Raw genomic sequence first — 21665 nt, 5'->3', positions numbered from 1 at the left:
GATGCTTATATTTCTTCTGGTCATATATTAAACAGATAGGACAGATGCTTATTTACTTCTTCTAGTCATATATTATACAGATAGGACAGATGCTCATTCTGTTTCTTCTAGTCATATCTTATACAGATAGGACACATGCTTATTCACTTCTTCTAGTCATATATTATACAGATAGGACACATGCTTATTCACTTCTTCTAGTCATATATTATACAGATAGGACGCATGTTCACTGCTTCTTGCATATATTGCACAAATAGGACAGAGACTGCATGCTTAATATCTCCGATAATATTTAAACATAAAAAAGCAGACCACGAAATCAAAATATCATAGTTAAAGATAAATGTTTAAAAAACAAATTTTAAATAAATTTAGTTTACAAATAAATGCCGAAATATATTTCAGGAAAGTTTCATGTTTTGTGAAACACCCTGGAACTAAAGTTCCTTCCTATCTCTGTAAACAGTATCTCACTTGCTTATTGTTTATTTAATAAATGAATCCTGATAATAACAGGGTATAGTGACAAAACTATAATTCCACAGGACATGTATAAGTTTAGAGATGACTTGAAATCAAATGGTTTCAAGACTCACACACAACTAAGCTAGTAGGGTAGGAAAAATAGGCCTATGATAGGCCGGGCACTGTAAAAAGTCTGGCCGTGTCGTGCACTGCGTCATTAAGGCCAGTACAAGAGGTCGGTCAGGTTCGAATTCTAATTGACCCTATGTCCACAGTGAACTAGATATTCTTTTTTTGAAATTATGTTATTTTCAATTGTCGTTTCTTTATAAAAGCGACTTGCGGATTTCTGCTTGCAGAAACGACGAAGTTAATTGTCAGAAATTGTTAAGCTAGAAACAAATATACGACCATATCTTCTATACGCTACATTTTTTAAAAGATACTAGCTGAAGTTCCCGGCCGCGGCATTACCGGTGGAATTTTTTTTAGCCTCTGTAACCCCCAAACAATTTCAGCCAATTTGGTCCAGCCGTTTGGCTGCAGATAAAGTTTACATATGAATATATATTTATATATGTATGAGCGAAGATGTTTATTATGTAATTGTTCCTTCGCTAAAATTAAAGCGTTAGTAAGGCGGCCAATTAAATTCTTGAAATAAAAGAGTCAGTTACATTTGCCATAAATATATTTGCCATGAATTACACTTGCCATGATTACGCTTACACGAAAATACTTTTGCCATAAGTAACACTTGTCATAAGTTACACTTAATCCATAATTACTTTTGCCATAATTTTTTACCTTTTACAAAGATATAAATCTAACTATTTTTATTTAAATTTTGTTCATGAAAATTCCCAACTTTAGTTTTGTAACAATGCTGCTGTGAGAGGTATGAAAACTATTACTGATAGAAAGAGCTTGGTGAAGAATCATTGACAATACAATACTTTTCCAATAGAGCAAAAACTTAACCTTATAGCTCATCAGCTGTCCCTCATTTAGATTTGTTAATTGTAGTCACAAAAGTTAAAATTGACGATGTTCAATAAAAAATGTATGTATGTAAATTATAACTATAATTAATTGTAATTATGACAAGTGTAACCATTTTGGCAAGTGTAACTTATCGCAAACGTATTATGGCAAGTGTAATATAATGGCAAATGTATTTATGGCAAAAATATTATGGCAAGTTTAAATGAACTGTTTGTACTCTGTGTTTTTTTTAATGTTGATTACCAAGAATGAGTAAGCTATGAGAAATAATACTGTATAATTTAGACTAAAAATAATACTTCAATGAACAATGTCTATATATATAGATTATCATTAGAACAATTTTAGAAAAAAAATTCAGTTTTTGCATTTTCCATGGTTTTAAGTTTCATGAAATTAATATTTTCCTGAAGAAATAAAAAAAATTTGATGACAATTATTATTATCAAATTATTAAAATCCAATAAATCTAGAATTTCGTTATGCAGTTTGAAAATATAAAAATAGATTGATTTCAAATTAGAAAATGTTTAAACTTTAAAACTTTATTTTTAATAAACTATAAGCATAACATAATATTTTCAGGATTTATACAATACTATTTAGTTTTATTGGAATCCTATAGAATGATGTAAAAAAAAAGATTTAGAACCGAACACATTTCTACTTTTGTCGATCCTATTCACAACAGTAAGTTTAACATAACGTGAAGTATTAAACAACCAAATTAAGAGGTGGATGTTTCCTGTTAAAAAGGCTTGGATAATCTACTACTGAAGATGTGCTTGAGCTAAAAATTAAAACTTTTTTAAATTTTGAAAAAGATAAAAGTTTTATTATGTTAAAGCCTGAGTAAATTCTGTGTTTGTTTTGTTCAAGAGTAAATTTTTAAGTGTTTTGAGTAAGATTGAAATTTTTACTGTGTTTTGAGCTAGAATAATTTTTTTTGTTAAATTTGAGTGCTTTGAGCAGATTTTTTTTGTGCGTTTGAGCTAAATAGAGTAAAACGATTTTTTAATAGCTCAGCAATTGTATGCGGATCCTTAAATTTGGATATTTTACGAATCCATGAAGTAAAAATGTTCCATATCCGGAGTGGATCCCAGGCACTAAACACAATGTATCGAGGACGAGGTCCTATCTGTGATTTAGTATATTTATTTAAGGTTTTGATTATTACTATATACAATGTGTGTCACAAAATATGACAGTTTCAAGAGAGTGTCAAACTAATTTCAAGTTGTCCCCTCCATACCCGATTCACAAGGGTTTGTAAACGTAATTATTTAACCGATTAGATATTCGAAATTCAAAACATTTTTGTTCTTCTTAATCATAAGCACTTTATGAAAAGGAGTTATCTTACGTGGAATTAAGTTTAGTTTTACGTCATTCGAGATCGACATGATTGCAGCTGGGCGCTAATGGAATCGCCGAGCAAGAATGGTTCTGTGAATCATCTTATTTTTGGGACTCACTGTCGAGAAGATAAGAGTAGTTTACGTAGCACTATTGACAGGATATATTATTTAAACAATAAATGATATCATTCTAAAGTGCATTGAAATGTTGGCAAAAAGGCTAAAATAAGATGAGAGTTTTATTATCTTATTAAAGGGACAGACCTGCTATGTAAGGTAGTTAAAATGAGTATGCAGTGTTGTGGACAAATTCTTTAAGATTCATTTAAGACATATAAAATGTTTCCACGATGTATAATTACTAAGTTTGAGCGCAAAGTCGACGTTCACAATCATGAATTTGGGTGGGTACGTTTTTAACATCGTTTTTTTATTATGAAATAAAGACGACGAAAAATAAAGTAAAATTTCTATATTTCATCATTATATTCAATATAAATTTCTTTTTTCTATGAATTTGTTCGCAGATTTCTTCAAATTCTTGAAATGTCATCTTTTTAATAAAAATTCCAGAAAATTCGCAGAAAATCTTTGTGATTAGAGATTATAGAAACTAATAATTGATTACTTATTTTCGATGATAAGAGTTAATTTTCATTTTCTCAACCTGTTACTAAACAACTTATAATTAGTTTGCTGTAGAATTTTATTTACATATTTGTCGTCATTATTTAATGATTAAAAAACAATTCTGAAAACGTATGCACGTACGTACGTTGACTTTGCGCTCAAACTCGGGATTTACAGATCTTTAAAAAGTTTGATATGACTCAAATGAATCCTAAAGAATTTGTCCACAACATTGCATACTTAGTTTAACTATCTTTCATAGCCGGTTACTCCCTTTAATGTCAGAAATTATACTGTTTATTTAAAATGATTTAAAGGTCAATGTGTCCCTTCATCCAATTCACGCCTTTTAAACTTATTTCATATAATTTCATGAAGCAAGAAGTAACAAAATAATTTTTCAATTGACCCTGCATTAAAAGAGTTCCAGGAAGGATTTAATTCACAACGATACCCTTTAAACCTTCATCTGGACAACATTAAAACAGAAATTACCGCTTTTCTATCCAAAAAATGTAAAATATTCAAAATTTCTTTTATTGTCTCTTTATTACATAAATCCTGAAGTCACCAAGATAATACACATGAAAATCACCTATTTTCTACCTGGGAAAAGGATGACTCTGATATCCTTGATCAGACAAAGGTTTAAAGAGTACCATTGTAAATTATTTTTTTGATAATGAATAATAACAATCAATAAAATATTTCTATTTGTCTCGAGTTTTTATAAAATGTAAAAAGATAATAAAAATCTTTAACGAAAGAATATATTTGAAAATATTTGAAACCTAAATCTCATCAAAAATGTGGAAGATAATGTTGTTTTCTGACTCGAAAACTGTTTATTCTGTGAATTTCTCCATTGCTTCTTAAAACCAAGAAATGCGCAAGTAACTTTTGCAGAGAACCCACAAAAAAAAGTTTCTCAAAAAAACATACTTGATCAGAAAAAGCTTTTATTTGTTTATATATACAATGCACTTAAAACGACTTTTTTTCTGCTAGGTGTCTCTGCCACGTGTAATCATTCAAAGCATCTAATTAGCAGAGACATCTGACGGCCAACTATTTCAGCCCAATTGGTCCAGCCGTTTGGCCGGTTCTAGGCAACATACATATATATATACAATGTCTTGTTTTATTATACAGACAATGAAAGCCAAAATGTTTCTTGATTTCGACTATGTTTCTTTCAGTGGCGTAGATAAGGGGGGTTATAGGGGTTATTTACACCCCCCTAGAATCCTGGGGATAAATACNCCCTACTGAATCCTTATCTACTCCCCTGGTTTCTTTACAAGTGAAGAAAAATTATAAATACTGCATCGTTAAAGAATTATTATTGATTTTTATTTCATTCTCTTTTGTTTTCAAAGTTTTCTTGTTTCTAAACATGTTCTACTGCGCATGCTCAGTAATGAACATGTGCCCTATACTGGCTTAGTAATAGTATGCATATGTAGAATGTATCTAGATGTATAGAGAGAAAAGTTAGGAAAATTTCCCAGCTTTAAAACATTAGATAACAGTCTTACTAAGCCCACTACAGCCTAGTTTGTGACTTATAAGCAGAATACGAGTATGTGAGTTGACTTGTGTGACACGCAATGTGTGTAAACTGCACACAACTTCGAGTATTTTGTTCCTGTTGCTTCGTGTATTTTCTGTGCGTTGTTTTGTGTATTTTCTGTGTGGTGTTTCGTGTATTTTCTGTGTGGTGTTTTGTGTATTTTCTATGTGGTGTTTCGTGTATTTTCTATGCGGTGTTTTGTGTATTTTCTATGTGGTGTTTTGTGTATTTTTTATGTGGTGTTTCGTGTATTTTCTTTGTGGTGTTTTATGTATTTTCTTGTGGTGTAATTGCGTATTTTCTGTGTGTTGTTTTGTGTATTTTCTGTGTGGTGTAATTGTGTATTTTCTGTGTGGATTTTTGTGGATTTTTTGTGCGGAAATAATTCTAAGTTTATTTTAAAAGAACATGTATTGTCCAGTTTCTTAATTGTTTGTTTTGTTAATTTGCGTGGGTTTGTGATCTTAATTAAGGTATAAAAATCCAATATAATAATGACCCAGGAAAGTCGTCTTCCAGGGATAAATTAAGCGCAATATATATTAGCGCGCAAAACTGTAGTGCTGATAAACTTATCACCCGTATTAAAACAAATATATTTTTCCAGCTTTTCTCTGTTTTAATAAATATCAGAATAATAATATAAATTTAGCGCATCATTGCGTTAAACAAAAGAATAATCAGAAAACCCTGAAATAGGACTTTTAGACTTTTTTGGTTATCGCCACATGCTAAAGTTGTGCATTTTCTCAAAGGCTAATATTTTTTTTGTCGCCCTAGACATGTAACTTTTATAAAAGTAAAGCTGTAAGTCTTTAGGTTTACTATTTACGATTTTATTGATAAAATTTTCAACGATTTTAGCTTGAAAGATTCCAACCTTTGTATAACTGTGAGATAGTTTAGTTAATAAGGCGCATGCGCACATCCAAGGTTGTTAGATGAGATGTGAGCGTATATGCCTGAAATATAGGTTCTACCTGGTAGCACACAGGCAGTGTGCCAGGGTATAATTATACGCCCATTTTATGATATTTTAAAATCGCATTTCAATTCAATTGCAATCAGTCTTTACCATAAATTAAAAACAAAAGCGAGTTTATGAAAACAAACTAAATGATAAAGAAATCTTACACTTCGCCATTTTTTTATTGACATTCCCTCCCCCCCCCTCTTCTATTTTGATTACACAAATAAAGTATAGAAATCTGCAAAAAAAAAAAAATTGATATTTTTAAGTTTTAGTTTTAAGTTTAATTCTAAGCGTTTTGAGAAGATTTTTTTTAAAATAAACTGTAATAGGTTATATACTATCCAGACACCCACAGAGACACACATTAACCTGGTTCACTTTACCGTCCAACCATGTTATCATGAAAGTTCCATATTTCACCGCTAGATGTATCTAAATATTATTTTGTAATTAATTTCTAACTACTATTTATACATTAGATTTCGGTATTCATAAAAATAATTATTTTATTTTTTACAAACAGTTCTATAATAATGTGATGGAAATAGTTGTGTATATATATCAGTAAATTATGCAGATCAATTCTGAAGAACATTATAAGGTTTGTTACAATATGAATTGCTAACATGTCCACCATTTGTGCCCGGGAAAAAAAGTGTTTAATGTTTATTTTTGGAGAATTCCGATTTTTCCTCTCTAGAATTAGATGAACAACTTTAAACTGGTAAAAATAAGCTAATTTCTGAAATCATTCACAAGTGTATTTTAATTTGTGTTGCTGTTGGGTTTCTTGTCATTATTATGTTATTACCATTATTATTATAAACATTATCATACATATTTCTGTAATTATTTTGATGATTATTACTTTATACATTCTTATTAACAATTTACTATGATTTTTATTATTTTTTCATATAAGGATATTGTACTTGGTTAATGTAGAGGAGAGAGTTTGGGCCGGGGGAGGCCGGCTGTAAATTGTTTATTAATTAATAAAAATAAATTACTGAAAAGAAAATAAATTCTTTTTTTTAATTTCATTACATCATTTTTTGCTGATTGTAAACATTAAGTATAACATGAACTCTGTTGTATTGTTACCATGCAGAACCAAACATTGGAATTGTGAAATATTGTAAAATGCGTATATATTGAATCCAGGCCAACTCTTAGTGTTGCTTCCAGGCAGAACCTAGGATTACATTCGCCTGCGCAGGCGCACAACTCAACCTAAGGAAGGTTTTTAACCATCGTTCACTTTCCCTTACCTTTACTGTAGTCTGAAAGTTCAATTTTTCACCGCATGATGAAGCTATTTCTCTTGTTTCTCTTACTTTTCACTAGAATTTGTCAGAAAGTCATATGATTTCCTTTTTAAAATGAATGGGTTTATAATTATTCATATGTGGTAGACTTTGCTTAGTATTATCTTCTTAAACAAAGTTGAACACTTTTTCAGGTAGAAACGAGTGGCAATAAATATCAAAGCTCTACAATACAAGGCGTCTTCTTAAGTTAAACAGATTGGTTATGTATCATTGTTTTTTTTTTATGCATAACTATGCAAATAATGGCACTTTATACATCAGAAATTTAAAATATATACAAGTAAAAATAAAAATTTTAATTTTTAAAATCTTTGAACGTGCAGGGTGTCCCACGAAACATGACATTAGCAAGACGAACTGAAAGTCGTCTTTAAACTTTGAATTCATTTGTGACATTCAGTCGTCAACCTTCTATTACATGTATGATTCCTGAAAAAATAATCACAAAACTCGCCTAGTCCTGCTGTTTCCAACATGTGGTCTGCCTTTTTTGTTATATATTATGAATTTTGTTAATATTTAACTTTTATTAAAAAAAACCAAAATTGTCGAAATTAGGAGGAAATTCTTCATGTCTCCGGTAATATTGAAACCACAAAAAATGCAGACCACATTTTGGAAATGCCAAGAGAAGGTTTTTTTATTATTAATTCTAGAATTTTAATCCTAAAAAAATTACGAGACAAGGCCGCAAATTATTTCAAAGTTCTTAGTTCTATTTTCATGTTTCGTGGGACACCCTGTAATTTCCGATACAATAAGCCAAATTTAGGCTTGTAAATCTAAACCAAACAGTTTACAACCTCCTTAATTTTTCAACTGCAGTTTGAGTAATTTATAGAAATAATATAATCACCGTTTGCATAATAATCTTACATTCTATGCTTGTAATCGGATTTTCAAGATTGTGTCCATTTTTCAAATCCACAACAATTTCCGAATAAATGAGTCCAATTTTAAGCTTGTAGATCTAAATATAACAATTTTAAAAGCTCCTAAAGTTTCCAACTGGAGCGAAGTAAAAAAAAGATAATCTTCATTTGCACAATTTTATATTCAATATTAGGTTACAGTTGGAAACTTTAGGAGCCCTTTGCCATTTTTAGATCTCCATGCCTAAAATCGGTCTCATCGAATCTGAAATTGTACGTAGATTTAAAAACTGTCTCAATCTTGAAAATCAGATTACAAACAAGTCTGCATAGACCCTTGCGTGCAAACGGAGATTATCTTTACTTTTACCAAATAAACTCTCTCCAATTGGAAACTTTTGGAGCCTTTAAAATTGCCACTAAAATTGCCTAAAATCGGGCTCATGGAATTTGAAATTGTACGTAGATTTTAAAAAATGGTCTTAATCTTGAAAATCCGATTACAAACGAGTCTGTAGACCTTTATTCCTCGTTTTTTAGACATCTAATATATTTATCCTTTACTTCCGAAACTTATGATCTGTATTTTGTATGTTATAAGCTTGTAATCCTGATTAGCAATAGCAATAGAAATAGCAAAATATAGGGTTAAATACGATCACAAGCAGATTTTTTTAAAATCTATTCTATTCATGAATTCCAAGGTACTAATGCAAGGAAAGTTTTTTCAGAGGTGTACGCATTTTTTGTACTGCAGTGTACTGTCTTTGGGCGGAAAAGTAAACACAAGACGGATGTCGAAGCCTGACATGGAATCCATTTTCACAAAATAATCTATGAAATATTCTGGTCTTAGGAAACTATTATGTGAATTGTCAAAATTATTAAAATTAAATGTTTTTATTCTTTTCGGATACAGACGAACACGGATGCATCTATTCTTGTTTACTAATTCCGCCCAGAGAGAACTGGTTTTAATATGTACGCAGAGTATACGTTAACTTTCGTTGCATTAGTACCTTGATGAATTCTATCTATCTAATTATCTATTTCATAGTAATTATGAAATTATTAATGATGATAATAATAATAATAATAATAATAATAATAATAATAATTCTCAATTAATTATCTGTTTTTCAAACGTTCTCATCTTGAAAATGAATAAATTCTAAAATATCTGGCAAGTATAGATTTATATATATATATATCTAGAAACAAAGTACATAGAGGCCGAATTTAAAGAATTTGAGCCACAGCTTAAATTTAGGCCGTGGCTCAAATATGGTTGGTTTCACTTAAACAGTACACAGAAACGAAGTAAACTTGTGATCTTTGCTGACATTTGTCAGGAAACAAAATTATGTTTCTGTAGAATAATTTCAATTCCTAAAAGATATTTCAGATTTGGAGAAATGGTATTAGAATATTCCACTGAGAGACAACTATTGATTAAGTCGAAAGCAACAACGATGTGTTCTTATACTCAAAAACAAGGTCAAAAATATTTTTTGTAAATAATTATTATATTAAATATTATTAGATATATTAAGCATAAATTATAATTAAGCTTCATTAAAAATTACCCCATTTTTGATAATTATGTAATGTGTTTTTTAAAAAAAATTTTAATACTGTGAACATTATTTGTTCAAATGTAAATTTAAGGGCTATCTATCTATCTATTATTCAAAAATAAAATAATTTGTAGTTTTTTTTCTATAAACTAATTGTGACGCGTTAAAGTTGTTTATTTATCGTTCGTGTACAACCCATTACGTTAGTTTTTTGCAATTTTTAAAAACAAATTTGTTTCGTTCATTCTCAAAATTAGCGTTCATTTCCCTTCTTTTTCGTTCGTTTTCAGTCAAATCATTTATTCAGTAAAATAAATACGTTCCTCCAGTAAAAAATTTAAGTATTTTTATCGTTTTTTTTTCAGAAAAATGGTTCGTTTAGTGTACAAATGATCATTTTTTTCAAAATCATTCGTAAAATTTGTTCTGTAAAATTAAAAACAAAATCAATAAAACGATTTTAAAATATTTTTTTTCATTCCTTTTAAAATCTATTATTTTTTTCATTTCCCGATTGATCCAAGTTGTTCGTCCATCATTCGTTTTTTTCTGAACAACACCATTTTTGCACTTTCTTAATTTTTTTGTTCAAAAACCGATACCCATCTCTATGTGAGATAGAGAACACGACAACTTCAGATGCCCATCTCTATGTGAGATAGAGAACACGATAACTTCAGATGCTCATCTCTATGTGAGATAGAGAACACAACAACTTCAGATGCCCATCTCTATGTGAGATAGAGAACACGACAGCTTCAGATGCCCATCTCTATGTGAGATAATGAACGGCAGCTTCAGATGCACATCTCTATGTGAGATAATGAACGAAAGCTTCAGATGCCCGTCTCTATGTGAGATAGAGAACACGACAGATTCAGATGCTCATCTCTATGTGGGATAGAGAACACGACAACTTCAGATGTCCATCTCTATGTGAGATAGAGAACACAACAACTTCAGATGCCCATCTCTATGTGAGATAGAGAACACGACAACTTCAGATGCCCATCTCTATGTGAGATAGATAACACAACAACTTCAGATGCCCATTTCTGTGTGAGATAGAGAACACGACAACTTCAGATGCCCATCTCTATGTGAGATAATGAACGACAGTTTCAGATGCTCATCTCTATGTGAGATAGAGAACACGACAGCTTCAGATGCCCATCTCTATGTGAGATAGAGAACACGACACCTTCAAATGCCCATCTCTATGTGAGATAATGAACGGCAGCTTCAGATGCCCATCTCTATGTGAGATAATGAACGACAGCTTCAGATGCCCATCTCTATTTGAGATAGAGGATACGAAAGCTTCAGATGCCCATCTCTATGTGAGATAATGAACGACAGCTTCAGATGTTCGTTTTTATGTGAGATAATGAACGACAGCTTCAGATGCCAATCTCTATGTGAGATAATGAACGTCAGTTTCAGATGCCCATCTCTCTATGAGATAATGAACGACAGTTTCAGATGCTCATCTCTATTTGAGATAATGAACGACAGCTTCAGATGCCAATCTCTATGTGAGATAATGAACGACAGCTTCAGATGCCCATCTCTATGTGAAATAGAGAACACGACAACTTCAGATGCCCATCTCTATGTGAGATAGAGAACACGACAACTTCAGATGCCCATCTCTATGTGAGATAGAAAACACGAAAACTTCAGATGCCCATCTCTATGTGAGATAGAGAACACGACAGCTTCAGATGCCCATCTCTATGTGAGATAGAGAACACGACAACTTCAGATGCCCATCTCTATGTGAGATAGAGAACACGACAACTTCAGATGCCCATCTCTATGTGAGATAGAGAACACGACAGCTTCAGATGTTCATCTCTATGTGAGATAATAAACGGCAGCTTCAGATGCCCATCTCTATGTGAGATAATGAACGACAGCTTCAGATGCCCATCTCTATTTGAGATAGAGGATACGACAGCTTTAGATGCCCATCTCTATGTGAGATAATTAACGACAGCTTCATATGTTCATTTCTATGTGAGATATTGAACGACAGCTTCAGATGCCCATCTCTATGTGAGATAATGAACGACATTTCAGTTGTTCATTTCTATGTGAGATAATGGACGACAGCTTCAGATGCCCATCTCTATGTGAGATAATGAACGACAGCTTCAGATGTTCATTTCTATGTGAGATAATGAACCACAGCTTCAGATGCCCATCTCTATGTGAGATAATGAACGACAGCTTCAGATGCCCATCTCTATTTGAGATAAAGAACGACAGTTTCAGATGCCCATCTCTATGTGAGATAAAGAACGACAGCTTCAGATGCCCATCTCTATGTGAGATAATGAACGGCAGCTTCAGATGCTCATCTCTATGTGAGATAATGAACGACAGCTTCAGATGCCCATCTCTATTTGAGATAAAGAACGACAGCTTCAGATGCCCATCTATATGTGAGATAATGAACGACAGCTTCAGATGTCCATCTCTATGTGAGATAATGAACGACAGCTTCAGATGTCCATCTCTATGTGAGATAATCAACGACAGCTTCAGATGCCCCTCTCTTTGTGAGATAATGAACGACAGCTTCAGATGCCAATCTCTATGTGAGATAATGAACGACAGCTTCAGATGCCAATCTCTATGTGAGATAATGAACGACAGCTTCAGATGCCAATCTCAATGTGAGATAAGGAACGACAGCTTTAGTACAATTACAGAAAAATGCTTATTATATACTATGATCATAAAATTTGCAATGGCATGAACCAAGAAATATTTTACAAGACGACATTATAAGAATGCCTTACATTGTAAACATATTTATGGGTTACACTGTAGGAAAAACTTTGAATATTTTACCAATGAGATTATGTTAGTTCATCAGGGGCGTACGAGGGGGGGGGGGGTGGCACGCATGGGGGCCTCATTTAATATTACATCTGCTTGTATTTCCCTTCCTTAGGCAATCTAGATTCTACATTGCATTGAATTCACCCAAACTAAAAGATTAAGAAAAGAAATAAATTATATTCTGATTCACAACAATACCCTTCAAAGCTTTGTCTGATCAAGTATTGCATTAAATATCCATGTTTCCTATTTTGAAAACTGATAATTTTTATTTGTGGTTTTTCTACAAAAGTGACTCATGAATGTTTCAAAGGTACATTCCACTAGAAGGGGATCATTCATCTGGCGAACAGTTCTTTTTTACCTAATATCGTCTGTATTTGTATTGTACTGCATGACCTGGCTAGTTGAAATTTGGCCTGGTACATGAAATGAAATTTAATGTACCGTGCCGGACCTACCACTCTTTAATTGGAGGGTCACTTGAAATCACGCATGTATCCCATTTAAATATACTTAAATTATATATGATAAAAAAATACTTTATAATCTCACTTTTGCCCTTAACTAAAAAGCTTTAATCAATATACTGCCTTCAGTGTATATATATACAGTGAAACCCTTAATAATTAAAACGTCGAAAGAATTCATCAAATGTCGTATTCTTCACTTTCTGATAATGGAATGTTGCAGATATTTAGTTTTTTTAATTAAAAGATCATATTGAGCTGTTTAACACTGTTCCTGCATATTCATGGCTATTATTTATTTTCGCAAATACTGAAATTTACGTAATATAGTATAAAACCCAATGAAAAATTGTCAAGACAACATTTGATAAATTCTTCCGATGTATTCGTTCTTAAGGGTTTCACTGTATTTGATACTTATAATACAATATCAATCTTATGAAAATATAGAATTTTTTAAAGAAACGTTTCCATCTCTATTTTTCATCCCTTGAAGCTTACACCACAGTATTAAGAGAGATTGTCTGATGAGTCCACTTGATAAAATTACATAAATAATTTATTAACACTTGTAATATTTCGTATGCCCCTGGTTCATATCTTTGCGCGATAAGAAAATGAGCTAATATAATTAGTATGTATTTTCTTTTGTGAAAATTGTTAAAAATTAATTTTGTAATATATACATATACATATTTCCAGTAGAATGAAAAAATATTTGCATGCAATTTTTATTCACGATCTAAATTCCAATTTTTTGCGTTTCCTTTGTGAGAAAAAGTTGTAAAACATTTCGTATTTTGTGCGAAATTTCGCGAAAATCTGAGTGAAGAATAATTTGACGCAAATTTCGTGCACAAATTCAGTGTCAACGTCATGCAACACTAGCCATTAATATTCGCAATGCTCAAAAAAGTAAAAAGTTGTTTGCGCAATATGTGTGCATAGTTTGTGCAAATTTTTGGGAACTTTAATTGCGCATTGCTTTTGGCACAATTTATATTAAAGCAAATTTGAGCAAAATTTTCTTCAAGCTTAAGAACCCTGCATTTAAAATTTAAAATTTTGATTAATTGATTAATTAATTTAAATAATTTAAATTCATCTTATTAGTTATTGTAAACTTTTGGTGCCAAATAATTTGATTTGATTTAGAAATTTAGAGTGTCTTAATCATTAATCATTAAAAATCATCATAATTATCAATCATCGCAATTATTATTATTATCATCATTATTATCATTATTATTATTATCATTATTATTAATATTATTTTTATTATTATTATTATTAATGCATGATACATTGGAGAAAAGAAGAGAAAAAGAGAAGCAAATAAGGAATAATTTTTTATATGGTTCACCTATTTCCACAGTAGATTACAGGTATTGCAAATTTGTATCAAAAAAGCTTTTCGTTTTTTCCTAATCTTAATTATTTTAATCTTCAATTTTCTCTTGTTGTGAATTATAAATAAAAGATTTACAAAAAATGTTCTAATCGTAACTGTTCTTAGACTTTTGATATATCTATATATTAACTCTGAAGTAACATCAAGTGTTAAAATCATGAGGTTAAAAAGAAATATGGATTATGAATTTAATAAAAAAGTTAAGATTCTTTGCAACAAACTCTGAATTTTAAATACCAACATCTTTGCAACCCATATATCGTAGACCAAATATATTTCAAACTATAAATTCCCTCATATCAACTTATCTAAGCTTTAACCCAAAAACTCAATTCCTTAAACTCCAATTTTCCAAACAGAAAACATAAAACTTCACTCTACTTACAATTGTAATAAACAGAAAACACAAAACTTCCCTCTACATACAATTGTAAAAAACAGAAAACACAAAACTTCACTCTACATACAATTGTAATAAACAGAAAACATGAAACTTCACTCTACATACAATTGTAATTAACAGAAAACACAAAACTTCACTCTACATACAATTGTAATAAACAGAAAACATAAAACTTTACTCTGCATACAATTGTAATAAGTAGAAAACATAAAACTTCACTCTGCATACAATTGCAATAAACAAAAAACTGTGAAATAAATATTGTCTTTTTTCTTTCATTTTACAGTGATAGCCAGAAAACTGTGGAATAGGATGTGGACTTTTAGACTCAACTTTCCTTAGTCCAATACACATGAGGCCCAGCAATTTTAAATTGTAAACAGACATATATCGCTTGATATGTGATTTACTAGAGAAAGCTATTTGCTATGTAACAACTTTAAATGTCTGTTAACACAAATTCGAAATATAAGGAAGACGATTTTACCGACTCAGATGCCGTAGACTTTTCTCAAGACGTGTGTATCTATGTCCGGCCATGAAGCACCCACATGTCACCCTCGCTTCTTCGTTCCCTCCTCACCCCTCTACACATCCCAGCCCGGCAGTCAGATTGAAACACTAGAGATGATCACAACCCTGTCTCAGGGAGCAACCCTGGCTCCTTCATGGTGATGATGCAGATACCTAGCCATCAAAAGACGATGCTTACATCCAGCTCAATATTGTTCCAAGAGTTCCAAAATTATCAGGCGAACATTGAGACGCATTCCCTCATATTCGAAACTGACAAGACCGTGATCTCTCCCCCTCCTTATCCAAAGCCTGGAGTGAGGGGAAACCTGTTGTTCCAGTTCCTGATGATCAGCACCACCATCATGAAGTTCTGCAAATATGTTCCAACTGATGTTCGTCAATAGTTTTCTTTGTTCATTTTTAACCAACCAATTTTACTCAGCCATGGGCAAATATTTCAAAACTTTCGTTTTTTAAATAAATGTTAGAAATATCCTTTTCAGATATCTTTGTTTTATTATAGTGACTTTTAAAGTCAACAATGTTGTCCTCCTATTATTATTTCTGATTATCCCTGTATTATGGAATCTGGCTGAAAAGGTTTGTAATTTGTAATTGATTTATTTGTAAAAATTAGCCTTGTTTAGTTTTATACGTTTTATACATTCTGGCGTACAGTTTTAAAAAATATAAATTTGTTGTCGGATAGCTGCAAGGTTCTCAATAATGAACAGATAGACAACGGAATAACCCTCAAATCAAAACCGATAATGCAGAAAAACTCTTTATTTCCTAAAAAATGAAATGGATAATAACATTTAAAATATTACAATTTTTATAATGAAAAGATTCTTACGATCTATTTCAGGATCTGTAGGTTAAAAAAGACGTTTTTATATATTAAAACTTCTGAAAAGAATGACAATTAATTATTAACGAAAGTTGCTAATTCTTTATATGAAAATATTCTCTGCTTAACTTTTGAAATGGGTTCACATTAATAAAAGTGTTTAGACTCCGCTACCGGAGAACAAAGAAAACGAGGCTAAAATTGTTTGGTTTGGTGTCTCCGAGAGGGGATTTTAAGTTAAAGATGACATTACATGGATGGACGGAGAGATCTTATAGTTAATGGTTGACAATATTACAAATCTTTAAATATTTCTTAATAATACAAAATATGTTAGACAACATACCTTGTTTTCTGTTTAGCTAATCAACTGTTTCTGATGATTTGAAAATTATTAATTTCTAAAATCTTTTGTTTTCCTAGTGAAAAAATGGATACTATGAAAACAGAATTTGCTGAAAGAGGTAAAGAATTCTCCTCAAACAATTTTTTTATTTTATTCATTTTGAAACAGAAGTTCGTGTTAAACATAAAGGCATATTCTTTTATTATCTGTTTTCCAAGATCTTTTTAAAGAATCTAATATCGTTTTGTTTTGAACCAATATTTTTTATTAAAAAAGGTTTTGTAGACCATTAATCAACACACTGTAAGAATAAAAAAACCCTAACATTTGGATTGTAATTTTGAACTTCCAAAACATTTCTAGATCATTTTTTGGAAAATAGAATTTTATTATGTTAAGGGCATATCTCACAAACTTAACTATCCCAAAAATTCTGCCCTTAAGCTTTAACAAAATGCTTGTCAAATTACAAAATATTTTTTTTTTACAAATTAAAAAAATAAAAATTTTCTGTCTAGTTTATAATAAATATTTTGTAGTCCCTCTGGTAACTGAAGTGGATGGAAAAGTGTCAGCAGAAGATGTAAGCTTTCAATATTTTTCATTTTAAAGGAATTGAGTTTTTGCCACAAAAGAATTGAGTCTTTGCCACAAACTCTGATTTTCAGATCCCTAAATCAGCAACCAAAAGTCGCAGACTTCAGATATTTCAAAATATAAATTCTGTTAGATCAAATTATCTAAATTTGAAATATCAAAGCATCATGCTGCAAAGATATAGGGATTTAAAAGTTTGATTTTGGGGCAAAGACTCAATTCCAATTTAATAATCCCAATATTTTGGCAATGTGATGGTTAACTCTTTGGCATTTCAAAATTAGAGTTCTTGATCTAACAGAATTTATAGTTTGAAATATCATGAAGGTCTTCAACTTCAGGCTGCAAAGATAAAGGGATTAGAAAATCGGAGTTTGTGGCAAAATCTCAATTTCTTTGATTCATTGCTTTCCTTTTTCCTGTGTGATCTTTCAGAAAGCTGGAAAAAAAACACTGGGAATATATATTTTTAAGATTTGGTAAAAGTTTTTATGGTGGAATTATTTTTCAAGAAGATTAGTACCCTTAAAAAATTCTGGAATGTGAATAAAATCTGCATTTAATAAAATAGAAAAAAAAAATTTTGAAATTTTATAATGAATCTTTAAAATAACAAATAAATACCTGACATGTTCTAAAAAATTATTTGAAAAAAATAATCTAAGGCTAAAGGGTTGAGGCCCCTCCATCTAGCAGCTCGTGAATCAAACCTTTCTACAACTAGACAGCTACTCAGAGATAATGCTGATAGCAATATTCAAAATCAGGCAGGATTTATATTTTCAAAATTTGTTATTACTCTTTTTTTCTCAGAAACTAGCTGAAGAGCCCAGTGTTGCCCCAATCGGTCCAGCCGTTTGGCCGGCTATACACAACATATATACAAATGTCTTGTTTTATTATATTACTATTAGTTATAGAAGATAAAACAAAATAAAGAAATTGAAAAGCAAAATAATTTTTAATGATATGGATGTAGACAGAAGGAGTTCAGTTCGATTTTTGCTACATTTCTCACACGACTTTGTAGCTTTGTAGTCCCGCTAGTTTTGGTATGAGAAAAGCAATTTACATGCAGGGTCTGGGTGTCCCACGAAACAGTTTGTGAATAATTTTAAATGTCTTCTTCCATTTACTGTATTAGATATTATAGACTTTTTGCAGTTTATTTAGTTTAAAAAATCTTACACTCAGATATATTTTATTTTGAAATTAATTTTATTATAATATAGATGGCAAGAAATTTTTTTTATTATTCTCTTGGGGTTCAAACAACTTTAACAAACTATGGAAGAAGACATTTTAAACTTTTTACCAGCTGTCATGTTTCCTGGGACACCCTGTGCATAGATTTGACTGAAATTCAAGAATAAGTAGTTTAAAAACATAATGTTGAACATTTTAAAACTGTATTCTCAATGTTATAGAAGTTAAATTTGATTAATTCAATCCAAGATTAAAATAAACATCCTTTGAGAATTTCTTTCCCATTTTGCTACAACCACGGAAAATGAATGTCAGTGTCCAGAATATGGGAAAGCCATTTAACGCTTTTTACCTTCAGTATTGAAACCGAAAATATTTGAAATTTTCGGAATCAGTTACAAACTAAAAAATATATATTTTGCTTTTACTTATTCTTAAATTATGTTATATGCAGGAAGAAAAAGATTTTTGTGTGAAATCATAGTTATATAATTGAGGATTTTATAACTTTCCTGTAGTACATTTAAATTCCGAGCTGGGTCAACCTTTCTGGTCCCAGTTTGTACTGTGTCGCCCAGACATTGGGTAAATAAAGCAGACACTCAATAGGACTAGCCGGTGTGACAAGGTTGACACGGTCAGAATTTAGGTTGAATTTACTTTTAGTAAAGGGTCAGAAATATGAAATAAAATATAAAAATTCTTTTTTTTTTAATATTATGAAATATTAACCCCTTGAACCAGGATGGCTGGACCCCATTACACTATGCTTGTAAATATTCATCTAAAAACATGGTACAAGAACTACTGAAGTTTGGAGGGGATCTCAACAGGGGTATATATTTTGTTGAAAAATCATTCCCTCCCCCCCCCCGTTTCAAAATCCTTCCAAGTATTTTAGAGATTAACATTTGTGAGAAGTAAAATTTTACTAAGATGGAAAACATAACATTTGATTTAATGGGAATATTATTGAATTTTAGAATAAAAACTTCTCAGTTGATGTCCTAATATTCATTAGTCCCCCTGCCCCCCCATGCATTCACAATTTTGATTCTTCAAAATATATTCCCTTTGATATGAATATAGGGAATAAAGATGGCTGGACCCCCCTACATGTTGCTTGTCAATTCTCAACTCCAGGAAGGGTTTTCATTCTTTTTCGTATAAATGTATCGACAAATTATGTCTTACCAAACTTACCTTCAGCCAAATTGATCATGAAAAAATTAAAAACCCTAACTTCAGGCATAGTATCAACATTACTGGAAGCAGGAGCTAAAACTAATCTGCAGAACTCAGAAGGTCTGGGGCCTGAATATATTCAATGACAACTCATTATTTCAATCTCAAATCTTTGTGTCCATTAAATGAAAATTTTGTAAATCTAAAGTTAGGCCCACTTAATTTAAATTTATTGTTGGAAAAGTTCTGCTATCAAATGGAAGCTTTAAAGAATTAGCAGAAAATTTATTCATTAATCTTTTTATTTTTCATGGATTTATTTCCTTAACTATGGAGTTAGTTACAATCTTTACTTTTTAATTAGGTTTTTAACGCAAAGATAATTATCTTTTTGTGCAAAGTATCTTTTGATTCAGAATCAAAATATTATTGAATTTTTATTTTTTAAAAATATAATCATGCGGCTAGGTTGGACGCCATTGCACTTAGCCTGTGAATTCTCTCGTGAAGAAATAGTAGACCTGCTACTAAGCTATGGGGCTGATTGTAATATAGAAAATAAAAATGGATGGATACCAGTTCACACCGCCAGTGAATACTCAACCAGCAATGTTATGAGACAATTAATACTAAAAGGTGGTGATATCAATGCCAGGAATAGAACAGGATGGACCCCACTTCACCTAGCAAGTGTATATTCTACCAAAGAGATGGTTACAACTATTCTTGAGCTAAAAGGAGATATTAACGCATGGAATGTAGATGGTGAAACACCATCTCAGCTGGCCAAAAGATTTAAAAACATGAATGTTTATGAAGTTCTTATAGAGAATGAAGAAGTACTTTGTGAAAATGAGATTGGTTGCTTTTCAAATCTGAAATCAATGCTTCAGATTTAAAATATAAATAGTTACAACATAATAAAAATGAGCTTTGACTGTTAGTTGATAAACAATTAATTAGTTTCTAAATGTTATTTTAAATATATTGGATATGAAAACACCTTAATTGTGTGTATTTATTTATGTGTGTGGGCAACTTTCAGAAAAAAGCAAAATCATTTATTTTTTATGCCTAACCCATTCTTAAATTTTCATAAGATGTCAATACCATAAAAAAAGTTTTTTTGTTTCTAAAAGGACTGTATGCATAAATACAATTTACCCTCCATACAAAGATAGCAATGCCCAATTTACAACAGTAACCTTAAAGCCTTAACAAATGTGGAGGACATTGTCATTTCTCTGACTGGAAAGTTTTTTTTATGCAAATTATCTCCATGGTTTCTCTAAAGCAAAAAATCCACAAGCCACTTTTGCAGAAGAAATAAACAGTAGAAAATAACAAAAACATGGACATTTAATGCATATTTAATTTGTAAATCCGGCATTGACATCTTTGCATGGAGGGTCACTGGAAGCAACACTTCTAGCAAAGTTGCAAGGGCTTATTTCTGTAAATATATTTATTTTATTTTATTTAAATACTTTGGAATGAAAATCTTTGTCTTTTAGAAGAATTCTGGTAAAGATGATTTTGCAATTTTTAACCTTTTTATATATACATAAGATATCCACATTTTGGATTTAGAAAACAACAAGCTAAGTCACGGTGGACTAAGCCAGGGGGGTGGGTCAAATAGGCCTAGGATTAGGCCGGGTACTGTAAAAAGTCCAAACGCACCATGGGAGTTGTCATAGTTAGCGCTCCTGCAAGACTTTGCCAAGAAAATTGACCCCTGTTGTATGTTAGTCTGGTTAGTTAGAACGATGTACTGTACAGAATATGGTCATCCATGTTGTGATGAGGCGCATAGGATCGGGTCAGTACATGCTGTTATCTGGCAGGCCAGTACAAACTGGGCAGGTCCTGTTCGAATTCAAATTTACTACCGCCCAGAGTGAAGTAAAAATGCTAAGAACTGAATGTTCCATTTGTTAACTATATTCTTATGTTCTTTTTTAAAGTTTCCATTTGTTAACAGTCTCAATTTTACATACAACATTAACTGAAGATATTTAGAAATCATAAACTGGGCCAG

The 21665-nt window shown here is 31.3% G+C and overlaps 1 protein-coding gene across 3 annotated transcripts; it reads left to right on the top strand.

Annotated features, from left to right (window-relative positions):
- The first annotated feature begins 9569 nt into the window (after window positions 1–9569).
- Window positions 9570–20632, top strand: LOC111716412 (ankyrin repeat and protein kinase domain-containing protein 1). 3 transcript variants are annotated; one of them, XM_023491867.1, is made up of 9 exons: window positions 9570–9711; window positions 14400–14495; window positions 16714–16754; window positions 17176–17219; window positions 17899–18000; window positions 19184–19274; window positions 19529–19582; window positions 19688–19744; window positions 20093–20632. In XM_023491867.1, the coding sequence occupies exons 1-9, from the start codon at window positions 9629–9631 to the stop codon at window positions 20521–20523; spliced, it is 999 nt and encodes a 332-aa protein (XP_023347635.1). In that variant the 5' UTR covers window positions 9570–9628; the 3' UTR covers window positions 20524–20632. The 3 variants fall into 3 exon arrangements, with proteins under 3 accessions (XP_023347635.1, XP_023347634.1, XP_023347636.1); XM_023491866.1 differs by having other exon boundaries at window positions 19517–19582; XM_023491868.1 differs by lacking the exon at window positions 9570–9711 and adding an exon at window positions 15964–16040 and having other exon boundaries at window positions 14427–14495; window positions 19517–19582.
- The last annotated feature ends 1033 nt before the right edge of the window (window positions 20633–21665 follow it).

This window comes from Eurytemora carolleeae, unplaced genomic scaffold, assembly GCF_000591075.1.
Source record: "Eurytemora carolleeae unplaced genomic scaffold, Eaff_2.0 scaffold461, whole genome shotgun sequence".
Taxonomy (NCBI): domain Eukaryota; kingdom Metazoa; phylum Arthropoda; class Copepoda; order Calanoida; family Temoridae; genus Eurytemora; species Eurytemora carolleeae.
The sequence above is the reverse complement of the archived record's forward strand: the minus strand, read 5'-3'. Positions and strand labels throughout refer to the sequence as shown.

Coding starts and splice junctions, on each gene's coding strand:
- LOC111716412 (XM_023491866.1), top strand. CDS start 9,629: ATGGTATTAGAATATTCCACTGAGAGACAACTATTGATTAAGTCGAAA. Junction 9,712..14,399: donor TCTTATACTCAAAAACAAGG/TCAAAAATATTT, acceptor ATTATTATTATT/ATTAATGCATGATACATTGG. Junction 18,001..19,183: donor ATAGCAATATTCAAAATCAG/GCAGGATTTATA, acceptor CCCTTGAACCAG/GATGGCTGGACCCCATTACA.